Source organism: Fistularia commersonii, chromosome 15 (assembly GCF_037954325.1).
Source record: "Fistularia commersonii isolate RoL2024-O1a breed Wild chromosome 15, RoL_Fcom_v1.0, whole genome shotgun sequence".
NCBI lineage: Eukaryota > Metazoa > Chordata > Actinopteri > Syngnathiformes > Fistulariidae > Fistularia > Fistularia commersonii.
The window spans coordinates 11070143-11089920 of record NC_141298.1 but is presented as its reverse complement, the minus strand read 5'-3'; the positions used below and the strand labels follow the sequence as shown (position 1 = coordinate 11089920).

General features: G+C 46.9%; 1 protein-coding gene across 1 annotated transcript; it reads left to right on the top strand.

Annotated features, from left to right (window-relative positions):
- The first annotated feature begins 274 nt into the window (after positions 1–274).
- On the top strand, positions 275–17591 carry kif4 (kinesin family member 4). Its single transcript, XM_086160219.1, has 30 exons — positions 275–531; positions 1599–1755; positions 1868–1982; positions 2121–2311; positions 2398–2487; positions 2592–2758; positions 2847–2941; positions 3051–3170; positions 3754–3929; positions 4015–4076; positions 4147–4279; positions 4363–4421; positions 4618–4723; positions 4804–4902; positions 5260–5424; positions 5575–5678; positions 5775–5919; positions 8315–8425; positions 8498–8581; positions 8686–8799; positions 8906–9061; positions 9143–9240; positions 10880–11009; positions 11093–11263; positions 11359–11469; positions 11559–11636; positions 14502–14783; positions 14861–14986; positions 15673–15789; positions 16786–17591. The coding sequence occupies exons 2-30, from the start codon at positions 1633–1635 to the stop codon at positions 16978–16980; spliced, it is 3723 nt and encodes a 1240-aa protein (XP_086016345.1). The 5' UTR covers positions 275–531; positions 1599–1632; the 3' UTR covers positions 16981–17591.
- The last annotated feature ends 2187 nt before the right edge of the window (positions 17592–19778 follow it).

Here is a 19778-nt window from a genome sequence, read left to right as displayed (position 1 = left end):
ACAGTTGGAATAAGCGGTGGGTGGGGTGGGATAAATGTCTGAGGATGCTGTGGGCTCTCCTGAGGCAAAATGTGTTTTAGATGTTATGGATTAAAACCCATAGATTCAAAACAAGATCTGTTAGTTTAAATAGGAGACAAAAAAAAGAAAAATACATTGCATTGTTTCATTGCAGCAGAAAAAGTAGGTTCACAAGCAGAGGTTTGAAAAATAGTAAAGCGATGCTGCACTTCCCTCCTTGGCCTGTAGGGGGCAGTAATGAGCCGTACTCGCTATTAAAGTTTTCGCAGAAGAAGAAGGAGGAGGCGGAGCTGGTGTTTGAAAGTGGCGGGTAGGAACAATACGCATTTGAACGAAATTGGATAGCATCTCGGTAAGAGGGTTTAAAAAAAACCTCAAACGTCATTAACAGTAAATGGTTTCGAATGTACACATTTTTTTTATAAAAGTGGTTAATTTGTTTTCCGCCTGCCGCCACCGAATACGTTATTTGTGAGATTCAAACGGTGACAGTGGAGTACACGCAAAGAAGTAAGTAGCCGTCTTGTTGATAACGATGGGTCTCTACCCCACATCCAACATCGGTCATTTATATATATATATATATATATATATGTATATATTAACATGAATTAAGGTTGCTTTACATCGGGCAAACACTATTCACCAAACGCATAAAGCCAATAGTAGACTTTAGGATCGCTAACTGTTGTTTGTTTTGAGCATCGCCCCTTCTATTGAAACAAAGGTGATACCGTTGCTAACTAGCCTAGCTGGAAATGTTGCCTGATTCCATTCAGAAAGAAAAGACAAAATACAATAAATACACTGCATGCTAAATACCATCATGAATGCCTTATAACGCGACTGTGACGTCAATGTTGACCGTGCTAAACTCGTGATTAGTGGTTACCAGATCTCCCCCCAGTCCAGGTCATAGACAGGGACCAAGCAGGAATGAAACTAAGACTTGTAGCCATCTAATTATGGGATGCACATCAGCTGGCAGGTTTCATCTGCAAGGCTGGTGTTGCCATGGTGATGCTAACACCCCCCCCCCCCCCCCCCCCATAACCCCTAAGCTGCTCCTGCGTTTGAGAGGCTGGAGAATGCAGACTTATGAGATTTGAAAAATAAGAGTTCATACTTCAATGCCTTAAGTGTCCTGCTTTCGGTTGGTGTTTGAAACTCAGGCGTCCAGTAATGTGACAAGTTCGAGGGTAATCTATGGCCTAAAGCAAAAATACTGACATCCCTGACAACAGACTCATTGTTGGAGTTCTTACTGCACCCTGGATTTGATGTCGGTCACTGTATTCTGAGAAAATACTGTTATTGAGGTAAATCTCCACGCTCAAAATGAAACAATGTAGTGAATCTGCTTTTTCTGTCAGTGATATTTCAACAGCAACAAAACTGCCTTGCTTCAGTGATCATTCATTACATATTACTAACACAGCAGAGTTAATATTCTGTTTTATTAGATATTCAGTGCTAAAAAACATGATTTGATGTGTGTAAGCTAATGCAGGCCAGCACCATTGCATAAAACTATATTTAAAGTCAACCCCCCCCCCCCCCCCACCTCCCACCACCAGCAGTTACAGACAGATTTGAATCAACTCTTGCAACATGACAAACGAGGACGACAAGGGGATTCCGGTTCGGGTCGCCCTGCGATGTCGCCCCTTGGTGCCCAAGGAGATCAGCGAGGGATGCCAATGCTGCCTCACTTTTGTTCCCGGGGAACCCCAGGCAAATATTCATTTCCTCTGTTCAACACATTTGCCCACCAACTTTAGACGGTTGATTCATGTTTTTGTACTTTTTGCTCCAGACTTAGCGACAAATGTTTGTGTTTTCTCAGGTAATTGTTGGCACAGAAAAGGCCTTTACCTACGATTATGTATTTGATCCCACTGTGGAGCAAGAGGAAGTCTTCACTACTGCCGTGTCTCCCTTACTATGTGGGCTTTTTAAAGGTAGTTGTATGTTTTGTGTCACCAACTGTTGAATTGACTTACTTTGCACTTGCAGTTTTTTTTTCAGCCCCTCAAAGGAAATGCATACATCAAATCTAAGATATTTTACTCTCCTTGTCAAAATCATTCTTCTCGCAGGGTACCACGCCACTGTTCTCGCCTACGGCCAGACGGGATCAGGAAAGACCTTCTCCATGGGCGGAACCTACACGTCAACTCAGGAAAACGACCCGTCGGTGGGAGTGATCCCGAGGGTCATCGGGCAGATCTTTGCTGAGAGAGAAAGGAGGACAGACTGTGAATTCTCCCTGGCGGTGTCTTATCTGGAGGTAGTTGGACGGATCATGGGAACCATCTACAGCTGATCTTAGTGACGGCGTCGGTCAAGCTGTGCTTGTTTTTAATTTTTTTGCAGATCTACAATGAAGATGTGCTGGATTTACTTTGTACGTCAAAAGACAAACCTGCCATGAGCATTCGGGAGGACCCCAAAGAAGGCATTAAGGCGAGTGATTGCACCCTCGTCACCATAACATCACGGCCTATCTCGTAGACCTAGGAGCCCCGACTCTATAACTCAGTGATTTTAAATTCTCCGTGCGTCTCCAGATCGTCGGCTTGACCGAGAGGCGGGTGTTCTCCGCCCACGAGATGGTGGGCTGCCTGGAGCTCGGCAACTCTGCTCGCACCGTGGGCTCCACAGCGATGAACGCTGCGTCGTCGCGTTCCCACGCCATCTTCACCATCACCCTGGAGCAGCGGCGCGGAAGTGACAAGTCGGTCCGGGGGAGGGAAGCGCAACCACTCTTATCGGTGAGCCCGCCACGCAATGCAAACCTAAACATGTCCTTCCCGTTGCCGCAGAGTTGACTCCATAGTCTCAAAGTTGCACCTGGTGGACCTGGCTGGCTCCGAGAGGCAGAAAAAGACCAAAGCTGAGGGTGATCGTTTGAAGGAAGGTAACCTGTTTCCCCCTCGGTCGGGCCTCAAACAGCCACACTTGAGTCCAACGTTCCCTTTTTCGAACATGACAGCTCAGTTTCAATGCCACTCATCTCCATCTTTCAGGCATCAGCATCAACCGAGGCCTCCTCTCTTTGGGGAACGTGATCAGCGCCCTGGGGGACGAGAGCAAGAAAAACACCTTTGTGTCCTACCGAGACTCCAAGCTCACCCGTCTGCTTCAAGGTGCGTTTTGAGTCGAAAAAGGTGATAACGCGCTCCCAGACGCCCTTTTAACTCCCAAGAATCGTCAAACGACGGCCAGGAGAGGAAGTGGTGTGCGCTCGGCCGGTGTCTGCTTCGGCTAATTGGATTTCTTTGCTTCCACACCTCCAAAACCCGTGGAAAAAGACGAGACCTCCCCCCATCTGGTTTGACTGCAGCATTCGGTGATGCCGCAACGTGTCGAAACATCATCTGAAAACTGTTCCGCGTTGCATTTCTCCTCTGCGAAAGCCCGTCATTAGTGGCGAATGCACGGCAAAATAAGCGCCTTTCACGGCGACAATCATCTCACGCAGCAATGGAAAAGAGTCGGGGGGGCAGAAATACTTGGGAGGACTCAGTCTCTTAATTCAGCCGGTTGATCGAACGTAGGCAGCGGAAAGTTTCCATGTCAGATGATATTTATTCGACACAGCTTTCGGGGTAAAATGTGCCGCCGTGATTTTTGAAGCGGGTGGTTAATATTCCCATCCTGCTTCGCAGATCCTTCAGAGAACCCATTCATTTTATCGGTTCGTTTTATGAACGTTCCCTCTCCCACCAGATTCTTTGGGGGGAAACAGCCACACGCTGATGATCGCGTGCATCAGCCCCGCCGACTCCAACATGGAGGAGACCATCAACACGCTGCGCTACGCCGACAGGGCCCGCAAGATCAAAAACAAGCCCATCGTCAACGTCGACCCCAGATCGGCGGAAATGAGCCGGCTAAAGCAGCAGGTGGACACCGCCGTAGGAATCCCGTGAAAGGTCAGAGGATAATGTTCCTGCTGATGCACGGTGTAATTACGATATCGGCTCACAGGTGCAGGAGCTGCAGGTGATGCTGCTTCACGCCCGTGGCGGAGTTGCCCCTGTGCTGTCCGGGTAAGAGATGCGTCCCACGGGGAGATCGAACCTCGCACGCGGACATTAACCTGTCACCTCCGTGTCCTAGGCCCGAGTCCACGGAGAACGTGAGCAAGCTCTTGGAGAGGAACCGCACTCTGCAGGACGAGAACAAGAAGCTGAGCCGGGAACTCAGCGAGGCGGCCGGGCAGACGGCGCTCATGTTCGAGAAGATCATCACGGTGAGCCGGACTTTGTTGTGAAAGTGGACGCTGATGATGTGCACGAGAGGCACGGACTTTATTTTTCTTTACTCGTCCTTTAGACAGAACAAACAAATGAGAAACTACTGAGCAAACTGGAGCAGCTGCAGCACCATGAAGCGTAAGTTTCAAGACATAACGCCCACACTGGGCTTCCTCTAAGTTCAGTTTAAGTAGCTTTAAACAGATCTTGGCTCATGAAGTTGGAACTTCAGTCGCCATTTTTGTCACCATTTAGTTTCAGTCACCATTTATGAAACCTGAAAGAAAACAATAGCAAAACCATGTTGCTACTGAACCAGTTGATATGTTTCCAGGTGTACAGTGAACTTGGAAAAGGTCTTGGAGACGCTGGAGGACCAGGAGTTGAAGGAGAAGGTTGAGGTGATGAGGAACCTGCAGGAAATCGTCCTTGAGCTCAAGGTGCGAACAGTGAAGATACAGCTTTGCGCTTCACCTCAGCGGCAAAATCAACTGGGTGGCCGTCTTTTTATGTTTTCCAGAGTGAGAGCGCGGGCATCGCCGCCTCCATCGATGCCATGGCGGCCGGCGAGGATGGAGCGGACGTCCCGGGGTACGGCAGTAAGGAGGACTCTCCATCAGTACGTCGGCATGGCTCTCATTCTCTCTGTCATATGTATGGAATAAGCATTGTGGGTCCCGTGTTGACAAAAGTGCTCATCAGTACAAGCAGCAGATGGGGGGGGGGGGGTGTTCATCTAAGAAGAATTGCGATTAATTAGCAATACAGCTTTTATGGCAGCCGCCAGAGTTTCTGATGCAGCGGAAACACAACAGGTTTCCCCGAAATAGCGGCTAATTGCACTTGACATGAGTCATTTTCTCCCCGTTTGTTTGAACAAGCGCACTTATCATACCCCCGATCGTCCCAGCACAACGCTTTCGCGCGGATCCCCGATCAGACAGTTTATTTCCCCGATGGCGCCCTGCCCCTGCAGGATGGCGCCAGCAAGGACCCGGCGGAGGCCATCACCACCCACCACGCGCTGCGGCAGGCCCAGCTCTCAAAAGAGCTGATTGAGCTCAACAGGGTGCTGAGCCTGAAGGAGGCCTTCGTGAGGAACATGTGCCAGAACGACAGCCAGCTGGAGTCCGAGCACAAGGTAGGCAAGCGGTGCAAATTGCTATTCTGTCAAACTCAAGTGGGTGTTTTGGTCCAAGATTCTGATCACGTATTGTGTATGTCATCCACATTGGAGTGTGTGAGTGTGGAGTGTGTGATAGTCAAGCTTTATGTTCGATGAACCCAACAGAAAAATATGCAGAGCCTCCAGGCCACAGTCGAGTCTCTGCAGAAGGAGAAGGAGGACCTTGTATTGGCGCTGCAATCTGCCAAGAAAGACACCAACCAGGCAAAGTATGACTCCTCTTTTTTTTTTTTTTCCCTCACACTCCGACACCAGCGGGAAGTTAGAAATTAAGATTATTTTGGTATGATCTGGCCATCCGCTAGGCTCAGCGAGCAGCGCAGGAAGAGGCTGCAGGAGCTGGAGGGCCAGCTGACGGACATGAAGAAGAAGCTCACGGAGCAGTCCAAACTCATCAAGTTCAAAGAGGCGTCCGTTCAGAAAGTCAGCAAGCTCATGCAAGAAATACAGGTGATTCAAGATTTCCTTTGTTTACATACTGCTCTTGCTAGCGGTCAACACCGCCGCACACAATTCTATTTACGACGGACGTCGTGGCACGATTTTAACACCCATGTCTACAGCTGAACGTTGTGCAAACACCTGCCAACACCAGCAAGGGATGCAAACAGTGACCATATCAGTGGTCGACAGGTCAGACGCTGAACCGTGCATTTCCTTTTCATAGCAAAGTTCTTTAAACAAATATTGCATGCAGCGTTAGGATAGCAAAAGTACTATTTGTGCATAACACCCACAGGGCCCGACCAAATTTGTGAAACAAACGGCTAAAAGCTCAAAAGTTGCAGTGAGTGATAAAATAAACATTTCTCTGCCTTGCTCAGTACGAAACCTTACGGAACTTGGGATCATTCGTTCGACGTTAGCCTGGCTCTGGTTGACCCATCATGCTGCTGCTGCTGCTTCCTCTCCCTGTTCAGCAGTGCCGTCAGCTCATTGAAGATTTCAGGAAAAGACACTTCACTCTGAGTTACTTCATTTTGCTACAGTGAAATATTGTTTAGCGCAGGAGTGTCAAACAAATTTTCACAGAGGGTCACATCAGCATAATGTTTGCCCTCAAAGGGCCACATGTAATGTGACAGTATAAATGTAACCTAATGTAAAATGAATGTAACTACAGTGGACGCTCTCTACTTTGCAGATTTTTTTTTTTTTTTTTTTTTTTTTTGTATTTTATTTCTTGCGATTTATCGTTCTTTTGCGTTTTTTTTTTTTTATTTTTTTTGCAGTATTTGAATTTTTTTGTGATGAAATTGCCATATTCTAGTCTAAAAAGGGAAAAAAAAAACAGTAAAAATGTAGTTAAATTAAACTAAAACTCATTCTACAAAGTAAATAAAATACGAGCTCGCCTTTGCTAAACAAAGATACCCAGCATCGAGAACTCTCGCTCCTACCATTTTACCCACGTGAGACCTCATACGGAATAGCATTGGCTAAGTAGATCTGCATGCATTTGGCAGATTGAGCATGTTATTCCGTTCCTCATGTTGATTGGTTCATGGAGAGAAGCAGCTGATCTTGCAGTTTGTGCCAAGCATACAATGTCCTAGTCCACTTCGCTGCCGTTTGCTTAAGTATGAATACAGTCCACTGTGTGCTATTAAGTTTGTGAAAGTGTCTTTAACTATTTTGCCGCCCCAAGATAAGTACAATATGGTTCAGTCAGTCCACTTTTATAACTTGATTGACAGGGCTATGGCAGTTTTCCATTTTCAACCAGAAAAAAAGCAGAGGCGGCAACTGCCTATAATGATGTTTCTAACTAAAAAAAAAAAACACCAGTAAAGCATATGCCTGCGCCTTCAGCAGCAGATCCACAAGAATTCGAAGATACTGTACCACCTCACGAAGCAGTGCCAAGCCACCATTAAGAGTTGTAAAGCTTTCATTCGCTCTGCGGTGCCTCATCAGAATCCATCGCCATATATACTGCACAGCACTATACAGTTGATAGTGGGTTGAAGACAGTTTGCGGGAGGTTCAAAAAGGGTTGAGTGAGGTTTGTTGAGGGTTGATTTATCTGTAAATACCTTTGCAAATATTCACTTTTTGCAGGAGATCTTGGAACGTAATTCCCGCAAAAAGTGAGGGTACACTGTACTCCTTAATGTTAAATTACTCTGAATTTATTATTCGTTCAAATGCAATGTGTTGTAACATTTTGGATTTTAATTCTTGCACGATTTGTTGTTTTTCCCGAAGGCTAACTTTGGCATACTTAGCTCCGTGTTTGGTGTCAAAATGCTGACGTAGATTGTACTTTTTGACAACAGACGCTGCCTCATAACAAAAGACATACCGTTTTTTCTCCTTGAGGCACAAACATGTATTTGCCTTCCCATCTTTTTTGAAACTTCAAAAATCAACTTTTCTCCTCCTGAACATTTCGGTATCATTTGTATTTCTCAATTCCACTTGATGAAAATGGCATCGATGTGGATACATTGCAGTCAAATGGCAGGATGCCGTCACATGATCAGCATGAATTGTGGGAAATGTAGTTTATGGTCAATGCACACATTTGACTTATTTATTTTAAAATAATCAGAACTTTTAAGACAGTCTCACAGGCTACATAAAATGATGTGGCGGGCCACATTTGGCCCGTGGGCCTTGAGTTTGACACGTGGTTTATCATAGCTACAACTAAATTAGTCGTCAACCAGTCGTTGCAGCCCTCATCGTTGGGAATACCATCCTCATTTGGTGTTTCCATCTTTTGGATAAATTACTTTATAATCTGGTGATTGGACTTTGTTGCTGTGTTACTTTGGTCGGTCAGCATGTTGTACAAGCACAACCTAAGGGCGATGCCCGTGTGTCGCTGTCCCCCCTGCAGGCGATGAAGACGCAGCGAACCCAATTGATGAAGCAGATGAGGGAGGACTCTGAGAAATATAGGCAATGGAAGAGCCAGAAGGATCGGGAGGTCCTCCAACTCAAGGAGAAGGTACGCAGGCCCGTTTTCAGCGTCAGCTCTTCGCTTTCCGTGAACCTCATTCTGTTCAGTCCTTTTCAACAGGATCGTAAACGGCAGTACGAGATGCTGAAACTTGAGCGGGATTACCAGAAGCAAGCCAACGTGCTGCGGCGAAAGACGGAGGAGGTGAGGTCCGCCCCCAGGTCTCCTGACCCCGCGCTTTTCTCGAGCGATCAGTGAAAGTCCAACTGAAACATCACGCATGGCGGCTCAATGCAGCTCTCCCGCAGGCTGCGGCTGCAAACAAGCGTCTGAAAGACGCCCTTCAGAAGCGGAGCGAGGTGGCTGAGAAGCGCAGGGACGCCCACAGCCGCGGGATGGAGGGAGCGGCGGCCAGGGTGAAGGTGCTGGAAACCTGCTGTGATATCGGATCTTGCTTTGCGAATCCAATGCAGGGAGAAAAAAAAGGCACAATTCCCGTGATTAATATTCAGTTTCTCCTCCAATCAGAACTGGCTTCTTAATGAAGTGGAGGTGCTGGTGAGCACAGAGGAGGCCCGGCGCCACCTCAACGACCTGCTGGAGGACAGGAAGGTCCTGGCTCAGGAGATCACCCACCTCAAACAGCAGCTGGAGGCGGGGGAACGGCCTGCCGCCAAAATCAGGGTGAGCCCACCTCGACGCAGCGCAGCGTTCACCAACATAGACACGGAGAACTGAGTTGCTGGTGTCTTGCTCCCCCTGCAGCGGCGGACACTGATCATCTCGGAGCTGGAGACCCAGGGGGCGCTGGAGACCCCGCTGAACAAGCAGGTGGAGAATCTGGAGACAGAAATGGGCCTCAGGTGGGTTTTAGCATCCTGGCGCTGTTGCCCATTAGCTCTAAGTATGGGGAGGTACAGTGGAGTGTTGACTTACAAGTGCATCAGCTTATTCATTTTCCTAGATACGAGCTGTCGCTGAATCGAATTGTATTTCTTTATTTTTCTTTTGCTTTGTGATGTGAGCCGCGATATGAGGAAGGATCAGCGGGTTGAGCGTTTGACACCGACGTCCATGATATGGCGTTTAAAAACAGTGGAACACGCTCGGCAGCCCAGAGAATCACGTAGAAACACTCGTCCGAAAGGAAATTGAGTTTTTGTCAGGGAGATACTGTGAGCAAAGGCATCATCTGTCAGAAGGCGGGAGACATTTACGGCAATTCGGTGCAGCGGACAGACCGAACGTTAATGAACGAGGGGTCGGAAGCGTCATTCAAAGCTGGTCAGGGACGGGCATTTAGCAACACATTATAGTATCAAGTTTGCATCTTGCAGGTAAATACACTTAATAACACCAGTCTATTTCTTTACATGCCCTTATGTATTATTATTTTTTTACACATTACACATGCATAAAGTACACCCCCCCCCCCCCCCATGTAAAAGTTAAGTTATTGTCAATTTCTCCACACGTACAGGACATATAGAGGAATGGACGAGACGTTTCTCACAATCCAATAGTGACATGAAATTCACAATATGATAATAGTAAAGTGCAAATTAGCAGTAAAATACACTGTTACATTAGACAGGAAATCTTAAACTATGAAGTATAAAGTGCACATAGACTGATATTTGACGGCATGAGAGAGTAGCAGCAGAGGATTTTTTTAATGTACATTTTAAAACACAACATCAGATGCCTGAACAGATGACCATAATTTCCGGACTATTGAGTGCGCCTGAATATAAGCTGCACCTGCTAAAAATAAACAAATAAATCTATGTTTACAAATGTTGGCTGGACTTGTCCATAAGCTGCAGCTGTCTGCGTTGTAACAGGAGATGTTTACACAGAAACATTTTTATTTTACTTTTAAATACATAGCGGTAACATCCATAAATGTGTCCTGGGTATGCTATTTTTCCAAACAATGCTGTAACACGCCCAATGAAAAAGACGTATAATAAATAACACAAGGTAAACTCCATCCGTCCATCTATTTACTATCCCTGCTTTCACCTACTCCAGCTGATCGCTATCTTGGTCTTCCTCCAGCGCACTAAAACCATAAGTCGTCTTCTTCGGTGTCGGAATTGAACGGCCTCAGAATTTCACAGTAATTTCATTGGTCCGATGTGACGAGGATAAATATTTTGGGGCTGTGAAGCTTATTAGTCGTGTTTCAGTTCATTTCAACACGGAAATCAAATTTGTTAGAGCGCTCAGTCACTGAACCAATTCAGCTCGTAAGGTTTTACTGTTTGGATTTGCAAGAGCTGAGAAATGCAGATCCTCGTGTGGGCCCGTGATTGACAGGTGACTAGGTCAATAGTGAATTTTGCAGGTCTGCTTCCTATCTCCATGGTTTCTGCTCAGTGGATCATCTCACACGTCAGCCGAGACACATCCATGCCGTTTAGCAGCCTGGAAGCGGAGGTTTTGTCCGCCGCCGGTGCGGATCGTCACGCTCATTATTTTTCTTTTGTATTCACGCAGGAACGCCCAAATCGCTGACCTCCAGCAGAAGGTCCTGGCGGCAGACGGGGAAGGCCGCCTCAAACAGCGCATCGACGGGATCACAAGCATCGTGGAGGCGAAATGTGCCCTGCGGGTCATGATGTCGGAGGTGAGCGCGGGGACGAAAACACTTTCCCGTATTTTCTCCGGTGCCGGATCGTTCCTTGACTCCCCAAAAACGTCTCCGCGCAGCTGGTTTCTGCCAAGACGGCCGGCGCCAAGCTGGAGAGCGAGCTCCTCCAGGAAAGGGGGAACTCGCAGGATCTGAGGAAGATGATTGCCGACGAGAGGAACGTGATGTCCACCATGGACATGGAGCACCAGCAGCAGCTGGTGGACCTGGAACAGGCGCATCAAGAGAAGGTGCTCATATACCGGTGTTTTTTTTTTTTTCCTCATCGAAGGGACCAAACAAAGGTTTCGGTAGTTACACCAAGCCTGCTTGTGTTCCTCCTCAGGTTCTTTACCTCCTCAACCAGCTGCAGAGCAAACCCATCGGTGGCCAGCTGGAGCAGACGGAGGAGGAGACCCCAAAAGAGAGGGAGCTCCTCCAGCGCCTCAAAGTTCAGGTATGTCTGCAAAGCGCGGGGCGGCAGGGGAAAGAAACGAAAGCCGGCGTCTCCGGATGTGAACGCTGTTCCCTCCGCTGTTGTTCCAGGAAGAGGAGCTGGAAAAACTGCGGGAGTTGAGTGAGCAGAACCAGAAGCTGGCGGAGCAGACCGAGCAGTACAGACAGGTGACCTCAAAATTCTTGCGCTAGTGCCACCAGGAATCCACTCGGCCGCCTTCTTCTCGTCATGAAAGAAAAGCGAGACGAATGCAATCTTCTGCACTTTAAAAAACTGTTTAAAATTATTAGACCTCCATTTTCTGATGCAGAATCAGAGTCAGTGGGAGTTGTTTCTCAGCAACCAGATGGCCCCATCTGGAGCAGATGCTAGCCGCTGATGCTCCTGACGTCCAGTATACTCTTATTATTCTGTTTTAGCCCTCAACAATTGGTTTTGTTCTCCATATTCACTACATATCCAAGGGTTTGTCTTTGAATCCAGATCTCTGTATCGCGAGGTAGTTTTTAGGGTGGTGGCCATCGACTGTTGCGATGAACCCATTGAAACGGGTATTTACTTTTACCCTTTTGGTGTCTGGGCTTTTCAAACAGCTCTCCTGTGACATTTGTTTGCAGGCCATTTTAGCGTGGGTTAGCCTGCCTACCTACCGTATTTTCTAGTATAAGTCACACTAGCCAATAAATGCAAAATGAAGAAGTAAAAACATATGTCATGATGGACTACAAGTTGCATTTGTGGGGGGAAATTTATTTTATAAAATTAGAGACCAAGAACAAACATTTCACCTTAAAAGGCAAGTTAGTGTTATGACCGAGCGGACATGCCCAGCCATGAGGATTTGCTGGTTAAACCTTATCTTTATTACAACCGTTATAACAATTAAGCAACATTGGCTTCACTTAATCTTTTCCGTCTCAGCGGTTTCTCCTCCTACCTGGCTCCCTTTCTTCCCAATACACATTTACAGAACTCATAGAATCACAGAACTCTGAACATTCCTCTAAACAGTACCACAGGGTTGCTATAATCATAATAACATAGAGTAGAGAACAACAGGCTGAATAGGTGTATAGTATGTTGACGTAAAATATCAACTAGATAACTATAGCATAAACGGCATAGCATAACAAGTTGACCAAACTTTCGATCTCACTCCAAATCACTAAAGTTATTGAATTTTTCATCCTCTGTGTCACTTCGGAGCAACTCCACCAACTCCAGAGGTCGACAGCGCGCCGCATCCTCTTCTGCGTAGCTGTTTTTGGCACATCGTTGTCCGTGCTCTGATAGAGAGGCGGTTGCGTAGCATGAAGCAGTCACACCAAGAAACTCCCCCCCTAAATTCAATTACAGTGGGGAGAAGTATTCGATACACTACTGATTTTTCAGCTTCTTCCACTTAAAAAGCATGTAGAGGTCTGTAATTTTTATCATTGGTACTCTTCAACTATGAGTGACAGAATCTGAAACAAAAATCCAGAAAATCATGTTGTATGATTTTTTTTGAAGTCATTTATTTGCATTTTATTGCATGACATAAGTATTTGATAGTTGATTTGAAAAACAGAACTTCATATTTGGTACAGACACCTTTGTTGGCAATTACAGAGATCAGACGTTTCCTGTAGCTCTTGACCAGGTTTGCACACACATTATATTACATCACAATCATTTAGCAGACACTTTTATACAAAGCGACTTAAACACTGCAGCAGGGATTCTGTCCCGGTCCATACGGATCTTTTCCAGATCCTTCAGGTTTTGGGGCAGTCGCTGGGCACTATGGCCTTTCAGTTAACTCCAAAGATTTTCTATAGGGTGCAGGTCTGGAGTCTGGCTTTGCCACTCCAGGACCTTGAGATGGTTCTTCTTCTTACGGAGTCACCCCTTAGTTGCCCTCGCTGTGTGTTTTGGCTCGTTGTCATGCTGGAAGTCCTAGCCACGACCCAACTTCAAGGCTTTTACTAAAGGTAGGAGGTTGCCGGCTAAGATCTAGCAATATATGGTCCCGCCCATCTTCCCCTCAATATGAGGCAGCCGTCCTGTCCCCTTTGCAGAACCATACCCAAAGAATTATGTTTTCACCTCCATGTGTCATGGTTGGGATGGTGTTCTTGGGGTTTTACTCATCCTTCTTCCTCCAAACATGGCGAGTGGTGTTTAGACCAAAAAGCTCTATTTTTGTCTCATCAGACCCCATGACCTTCTTCCATTCCTCCTCTGGATCCTCTAGATGATCACTGGCAAACTTCAGACGGGTCTGGACGGCTTGAGCAGGGGGATCTTGTGTGCGCTAGAGGATTTGAATCCTTGACGGCGTGGTGTGTTACCAATGGTTTTCTGTGAGACTGTGACCCCAGCTCTTTTCAGGTCATTGACCGGGTCCAGCCATGTAGTTCTGGGCCAATCCTTCACCTTCCTCATAATCACTGATGCCCCACGAGGTGAGATCTTGCTTGGGGTCCCAGACCAAGGAAGATTGACCGTCATCTTGAACTTCCTCCATTTTCTAATAATTGTGCCAACAGTTGTTGCCTTCTCCCCAAGCTGCTTGCCTTTTGTCTGTAGCCCAACCCAGCATTGTACAGGTCTACAATTTTATCCCTGATGTCCTTCCACTGCTCTCGGGTCGTGGCCACAATAAGCAGAGAGTTAGCTAACAAGGTTCTTCCCATGGCGAAGCACTGCAGGGAGACGATTATAAACAATTCAACCCTTCCGATGGGCCACCTCCGTCATACGTGTCGTTTTCCTCTTCGGCAGTTTGTTTTTGAGCGTGGAGCTTGAGGTGCAAACCTAGAAGGTTCCCCTGCAGGAGGCTACTTCCTGGAGCGACATTCCAGCTGTTCTGTCCGAAAGCAGACATAGAGCTGCTGAGAAACATTCGAAACTCTTAGCTCTTGCCCGTCCTCTAAGGTGCTCCTAAGAGAAGCCCGTGTGGCCTCCACGCAGAGAATCTAGATTGAGAAAGACGGGAGCGCGCGAGGAAAATCTCGTGCTGAAGGTCACCAGGTCTGCTCTGTTTGCAGAGGTTCGCACTGCTGCAGCTGGCCTCGGCCAAGAAGTCTCCGGCCTACGCCTCGGGGAAAGACAAGGCGCTGGACGACTCCTTCGACCTTGTGCCGCTGAAGGAGGTGAAACCCAAGGGGAAGCGCGTCACCACCACCGCCAAGGCGCCGCTGAGCCGGGTGATCAGCGTCGAGGAGCTGATGTCCCCCTCCGAGGACGAGAGCGAGGAGGAGGACGACGAGTGGCGCCCGGAGAAGAACGAGAAGGGGCGGCGGATTTCCAAGAAACCGAAAGCAACAGGGGTAATTAAAAAAAAAACAAAAAAAAACATGTTGCTGCTTTTTGAACAGTCACAATAGGTGCTTGTGTGCGATTCCAGTGTGCGTGCAAAGGTCGCTGCAACAACAAGCACTGCCGCTGCCGCAAAGGGAAGATGACGTGCAGCGAGAACTGCCAGTGCGACCACGAGAAATGCCGGAATCTGGACGTCCAGGCGCCCGCTGAGGTCAGATGGAGCCGCTTTCAGCCGCCTTCCCAGCACAGGGAGGAAGAGCTAAATGCTTTTTAGATCTTTAATGCTCAGGTGGCCGGTCTGCAGAGGTTCTTAGTCAACACCTCATGGTGACTTCTTGTCCAGATTTTCTTGTCTTGGCAACTGGACTTTAATCTCCTCACTTAAAGATGTTTCACTCCACATCCAAGAGGCTTGTTCAGTTCCAGTGGCCTGAGGGGAGTTTTTGAATATAAGCGCCAGGGTTGTGGGCGGATAAGATAGTACTTTATTGATCCCCATAGGGGAAATTTGTTGTCAATATCAATAAATATGAATTTAAATAGAAAGTAGGAGAGATATATAAATGGAAGGAACAAGTGACCAAACAAGCAAGGATAAAAACGGAATAGAACTCTATTAATCCCGAAGGAAATTCTTTCGATAATAGAATGAAAAAACAAAAAAAGGGAAAAATTCAGGAAAAAAATTGGATAAATAAGCAGGGTGAGAAGGGGGTGACAATAACAAGAGGAAAAAATTGATAACGGAATTAGGACATGTGGATGAGTGAGGTAATGGATGCTAAGGTGGTTATAACAGAACGTCATCTCACCAGCTGTGCTGCTGATTTCTATATGGTCTGACCTGATTTTGTCCTGATGCGGCATTAAGAACTGTTTTTTAACATATTTTTTCAGGATTCTAATCAGTCGGACAACGCCTCCAGAGACTCCGTGTCCCTCCAGGACAAGTCGTCTGGCAGCCCGGACAACACCACCTTCTTCAAGCCCCCGTCCTGCACGCCTACCAAGAAGGTAAGGGTTAAATACACAGTATATAAAATAAATACACACTCTGAGGAGCTCGTGGATACGCAGCCAAGTGATGAAGTACCACCGGAACCCATCGGGAGCAGTGTTGCGTGGTCTGCTTAAGTCTTGGAACTTTGGAGTTCTCTGATATCCAATCCGTCGCTTAGTTAATGTCTTGCTTTGTGATTCAAGCACAGATCGGAGTTTGGATCGGCGTTTGACACTGACGTGGCCGCTGCTGTCGCCCGGCAACCCAGAGAAAATCATGGAAGAACAACACAGACATGAGCGTGCCGTGAACTCATCTATGACGAGATGGAGAGGTTGTTGTAGGTGAAATATGGTGACAGAGAGCATCATCTGTGAGAAGGCAGGAGACTCTTATGGGGATTGGATGCAGCAGACTACTGGGATGTGGACGGACGAGGCGTCGGAACAGCTGTTCAAAGCCGGTTGTGGACGGTTTTGGACAGTTTTTAAACCGGGAGTGGCTTGTAAACATCTCCTCTTTAAAACTATCAAACCTTCCCTGACCGGCCTTGAACGACTCTACTGAAGTCTTTTCTGTTGACGTTCTCGCCGTCCGCTGCACCGAATCCCTGGAAATGTCTCCTACCTTCTCACGGACGATGCTCTCGCTCACCATATCTCAACAACAACAACCTCTCCATCTCTTCACGAACAAGTTACACGCACACCTCCCTCGTGTTTTTCCCGTGTCGTTCTCTGGGCTGCGGCACATCCCGCTGTCTTTACATGCTACTTCACGGACAGCGGCTGCCACGTCGGTTGTCAAACGGCGATCCTAACTCAGATCTCGGCTCGTATCGCAAAGCAAAACATGGATTGAGCAACAGCTCGTATCTCAGAAAAAACCTACAATTCGATGCGCTCGGAAGTCAAGGTTGTGCTGCTCCGTGACCCGTCCAGTGTATCGCTGGTTCATGTTACGGCCAATTGCACGGTTTAAAAACACCCGAGACGCCATGTGTCCTCAAGGTGCTGAAGGAGATCGTGGACATGGGACACGCCGCCACCAAGCTGCACCAGGAGGACGTGGAGGAGGAAGAGGAGGAGGAGGAGAACCAGGTGGAGAGGACCACCGTTAGCTTCCTCAAGAAGAAGAAGCGGCTGCTGACCAGCTTCCAGAACAGCTTCTTCTCAGGCTGCACGCCCATCAGCGAGGAGTTGTAATGTGCAGAGGTGCCACAAGGGGGCGCTGTTTCCACCCAACAGGGGTTCGCCACTGTGACGGACAGGATTCTAGGAGGACTCCGGCGGCCTTGAGGGAAATATAGAACTTTTTAAACACGGTAATTCATAATGAATCGATTAGGAAAGTTTAGAAAACGCTCACACACTTTTTGATTTAGGGTGAATCCTCCAGGTCACTCACCGTTTGCCTCCATCCAAGGTTTTTGTTGCACTATTCTGTCGAAGCTTCATAAAGTCTTAGTCCGGTTGCTTTAAAATAACCAGCTGTTCCCTTTGTCCTCGTCTCTGCTTTTTTAAATGTCTCTCTTTTGTGTTTTCCCTCCTTTTTAACCGTCCCGTGCTAATTTATTCCGGCCGCCTGGCTTTTTTCACTTTCTCTTCGATGCTCTCGTCTGGTCCGTGTCTCCGGGAAGCCTTTCCGCACACTCCAGAAGCCCCGGATCGCCTGAAATTTCAAAAACAAACAAAAAAATGTCAGTTTAAAAGAAAGAGCCTTGTAGCATATTTTAATAACTTAACAGTTTCCTTGTTTTTAATTTGTTTTTCTTTTCTTTTTTTAGCAGATAAATAAAATTTAAATTTGTCCAAGAGTTGAGTACAGAAGAGGCTGTTATTTCCTTTTTGTGTTTTCACACAACAGTTAGCAGCACTTCTGCCTTCCAGCTTTTAAGTTTGGAGTTTCCATGTTCTCCCCTTGTTTGCGTTTGGGTCCTCAGGGTTGGGAGAACCTAAATTGTCCAGACAGACGTGTGAATGACTGACAGAATTTTGTTTTTATATGACGTCTGAATGAGGGTGAAATTTGATTTTTAACCTGATAATTCTGTCGCTCAAATCATTTAGTTGTGATTTTGGAAGAAGAAGAAAAAAAAGCTATCTGTGACCTTACTTCCTGGTCCCACCCCCTGGTGAAGCTTGGGGAGGCTGAGCCGGAGCGCAACAGTGACCTCTGCTGGTTTGGATCCAGAAGTCATTTTTTTCTTCTTTTTAACCTCCGTTATCTGAGATGGTTTGATGCTTTAAAAAGAATTATATGGGATTATCAATTGGGATCTTAAACGGCTCCTGTGTCCGGTTAGTTGTGAAGCTTAACGATGAAATGGCCTCCTGCAGGAGGAGTAACCAGTAATAGCCAATGACAACGTTTATTACTGCAACCTCGTACTACATCAGGTCAAAGGTCCGATCGATATTGATAGTCCGATTCCTCGTTATAGCTTCCCGATATTAAAAGATTGATTTGAAGGGGGAAAAAAAGTATATATTGAATAAGTGGAGTCTAAAAAATGGGCCAATAAGATGTCTGAGCCAGGGCTCTCGCAAGGATTTTGGAGTGAAAGTCCCAAAGCAAGTTTGTCAAAATTAAGTGAAGGATTAGACTAGGATTAAACATGGGTATCATACCTGGGTTCATACACGTATCAATCTTGGTTCAGGCTTGGATTTTCCCTGGTTAAAGACTGGTCTCAATCTATCACTAGACCGGGATTATACCTGGTTTACTACCAATGTCAATCTGCAATCAGACTCAAACATACCTAGTTGATATTCATCTGGGATTATAGGCAGGACTGGGAATAACATTGATGTTAATTCCAGCATATTATCTTGGTCACGATGGATCTACCAATCTGGGATTAGACTGGGCTCATATTTGGATCAATACCTGCATCGATCCGGGATTATACCCAGGTTAGAACCAGGAGTCAACTTGGACGTCCTCTAGGTTGGCACCAGTATCAATCGTGATTCAGACTAGCATATTCCTGGGTTAATACAGGTATCAACTCTGACTAGGACTAGGATTATATTTGGGTCGGCACAGGTATCAATTCAGGATTATACCTGGGTTACAACCAGGATTAGACTGCTCCATTACCAGGGTTGATGCAAGTATCAATCAGAATCAGACTTGGAGTGATAGCTGGGTTAATACAGGTATCAAGCCAGGATCATCCCTGGATTAGAACCGGGTTTGCATCGGGACACCACCCTGGTTAATACGGGTATTAATCTGGGGTCATGTATGGGTTGAAACCAGTATCAATGTGGGATCATACCCACTGAGGTATCAACTCAAGATTACATCCAGGTTTGAACCCGAATCAGCCAGGGACATTACCTGTGTCCATCTTGGATTACCCAAAATGACACGGCTATAATCCCGAATTATACCTGGGCTAGAGCGAGGATAAGGGTTGAACCGAAGGTGTGAGATCTTTGCGGTGCAGAATGTTCTCCCACCGTCTCGGATATCGGACTCTGCCCCCCTATTAGCCCTCCCTGGGGCCCTTCGGCCCTTCAGATAAGATAAACTGATGTTAGCGGCAGCAACTGTTCTTTTCTTTCGCTTTCTCCATTCGAAGCATCCACATGCTGTGTGTAATACCAAGGCTGACCAGAGGGGGCGCTGGAACTCAAAGGAGGGGTCACGACAAGGGTGTCCTCGAAAAGCTTTTTTTTCACGAGAAACCAAAATCTCGAATCCTTGCCTGACGCTCCCAAAGTAATCGAGTACATTTACTCGAGCAGTCCACCCGAGTACAAAATGATTACCGCTCTCCAAATGTCATCGGGGTGAGATGATTGTACTCCCCGGAGCGTACAAAGTACTCCAAAGTACCCCGACCTTTGACATCTACTGCAGTAAAATACGCCGTGCACATTAATACACCAGTAACATTGATCTTTATGGCGTTCAATCATTGACAGGGGACATTTTACTGGACAACCCCCGTGTTCATTGTTGGCCAGGAGTACCGGCGCCCACAGTACTC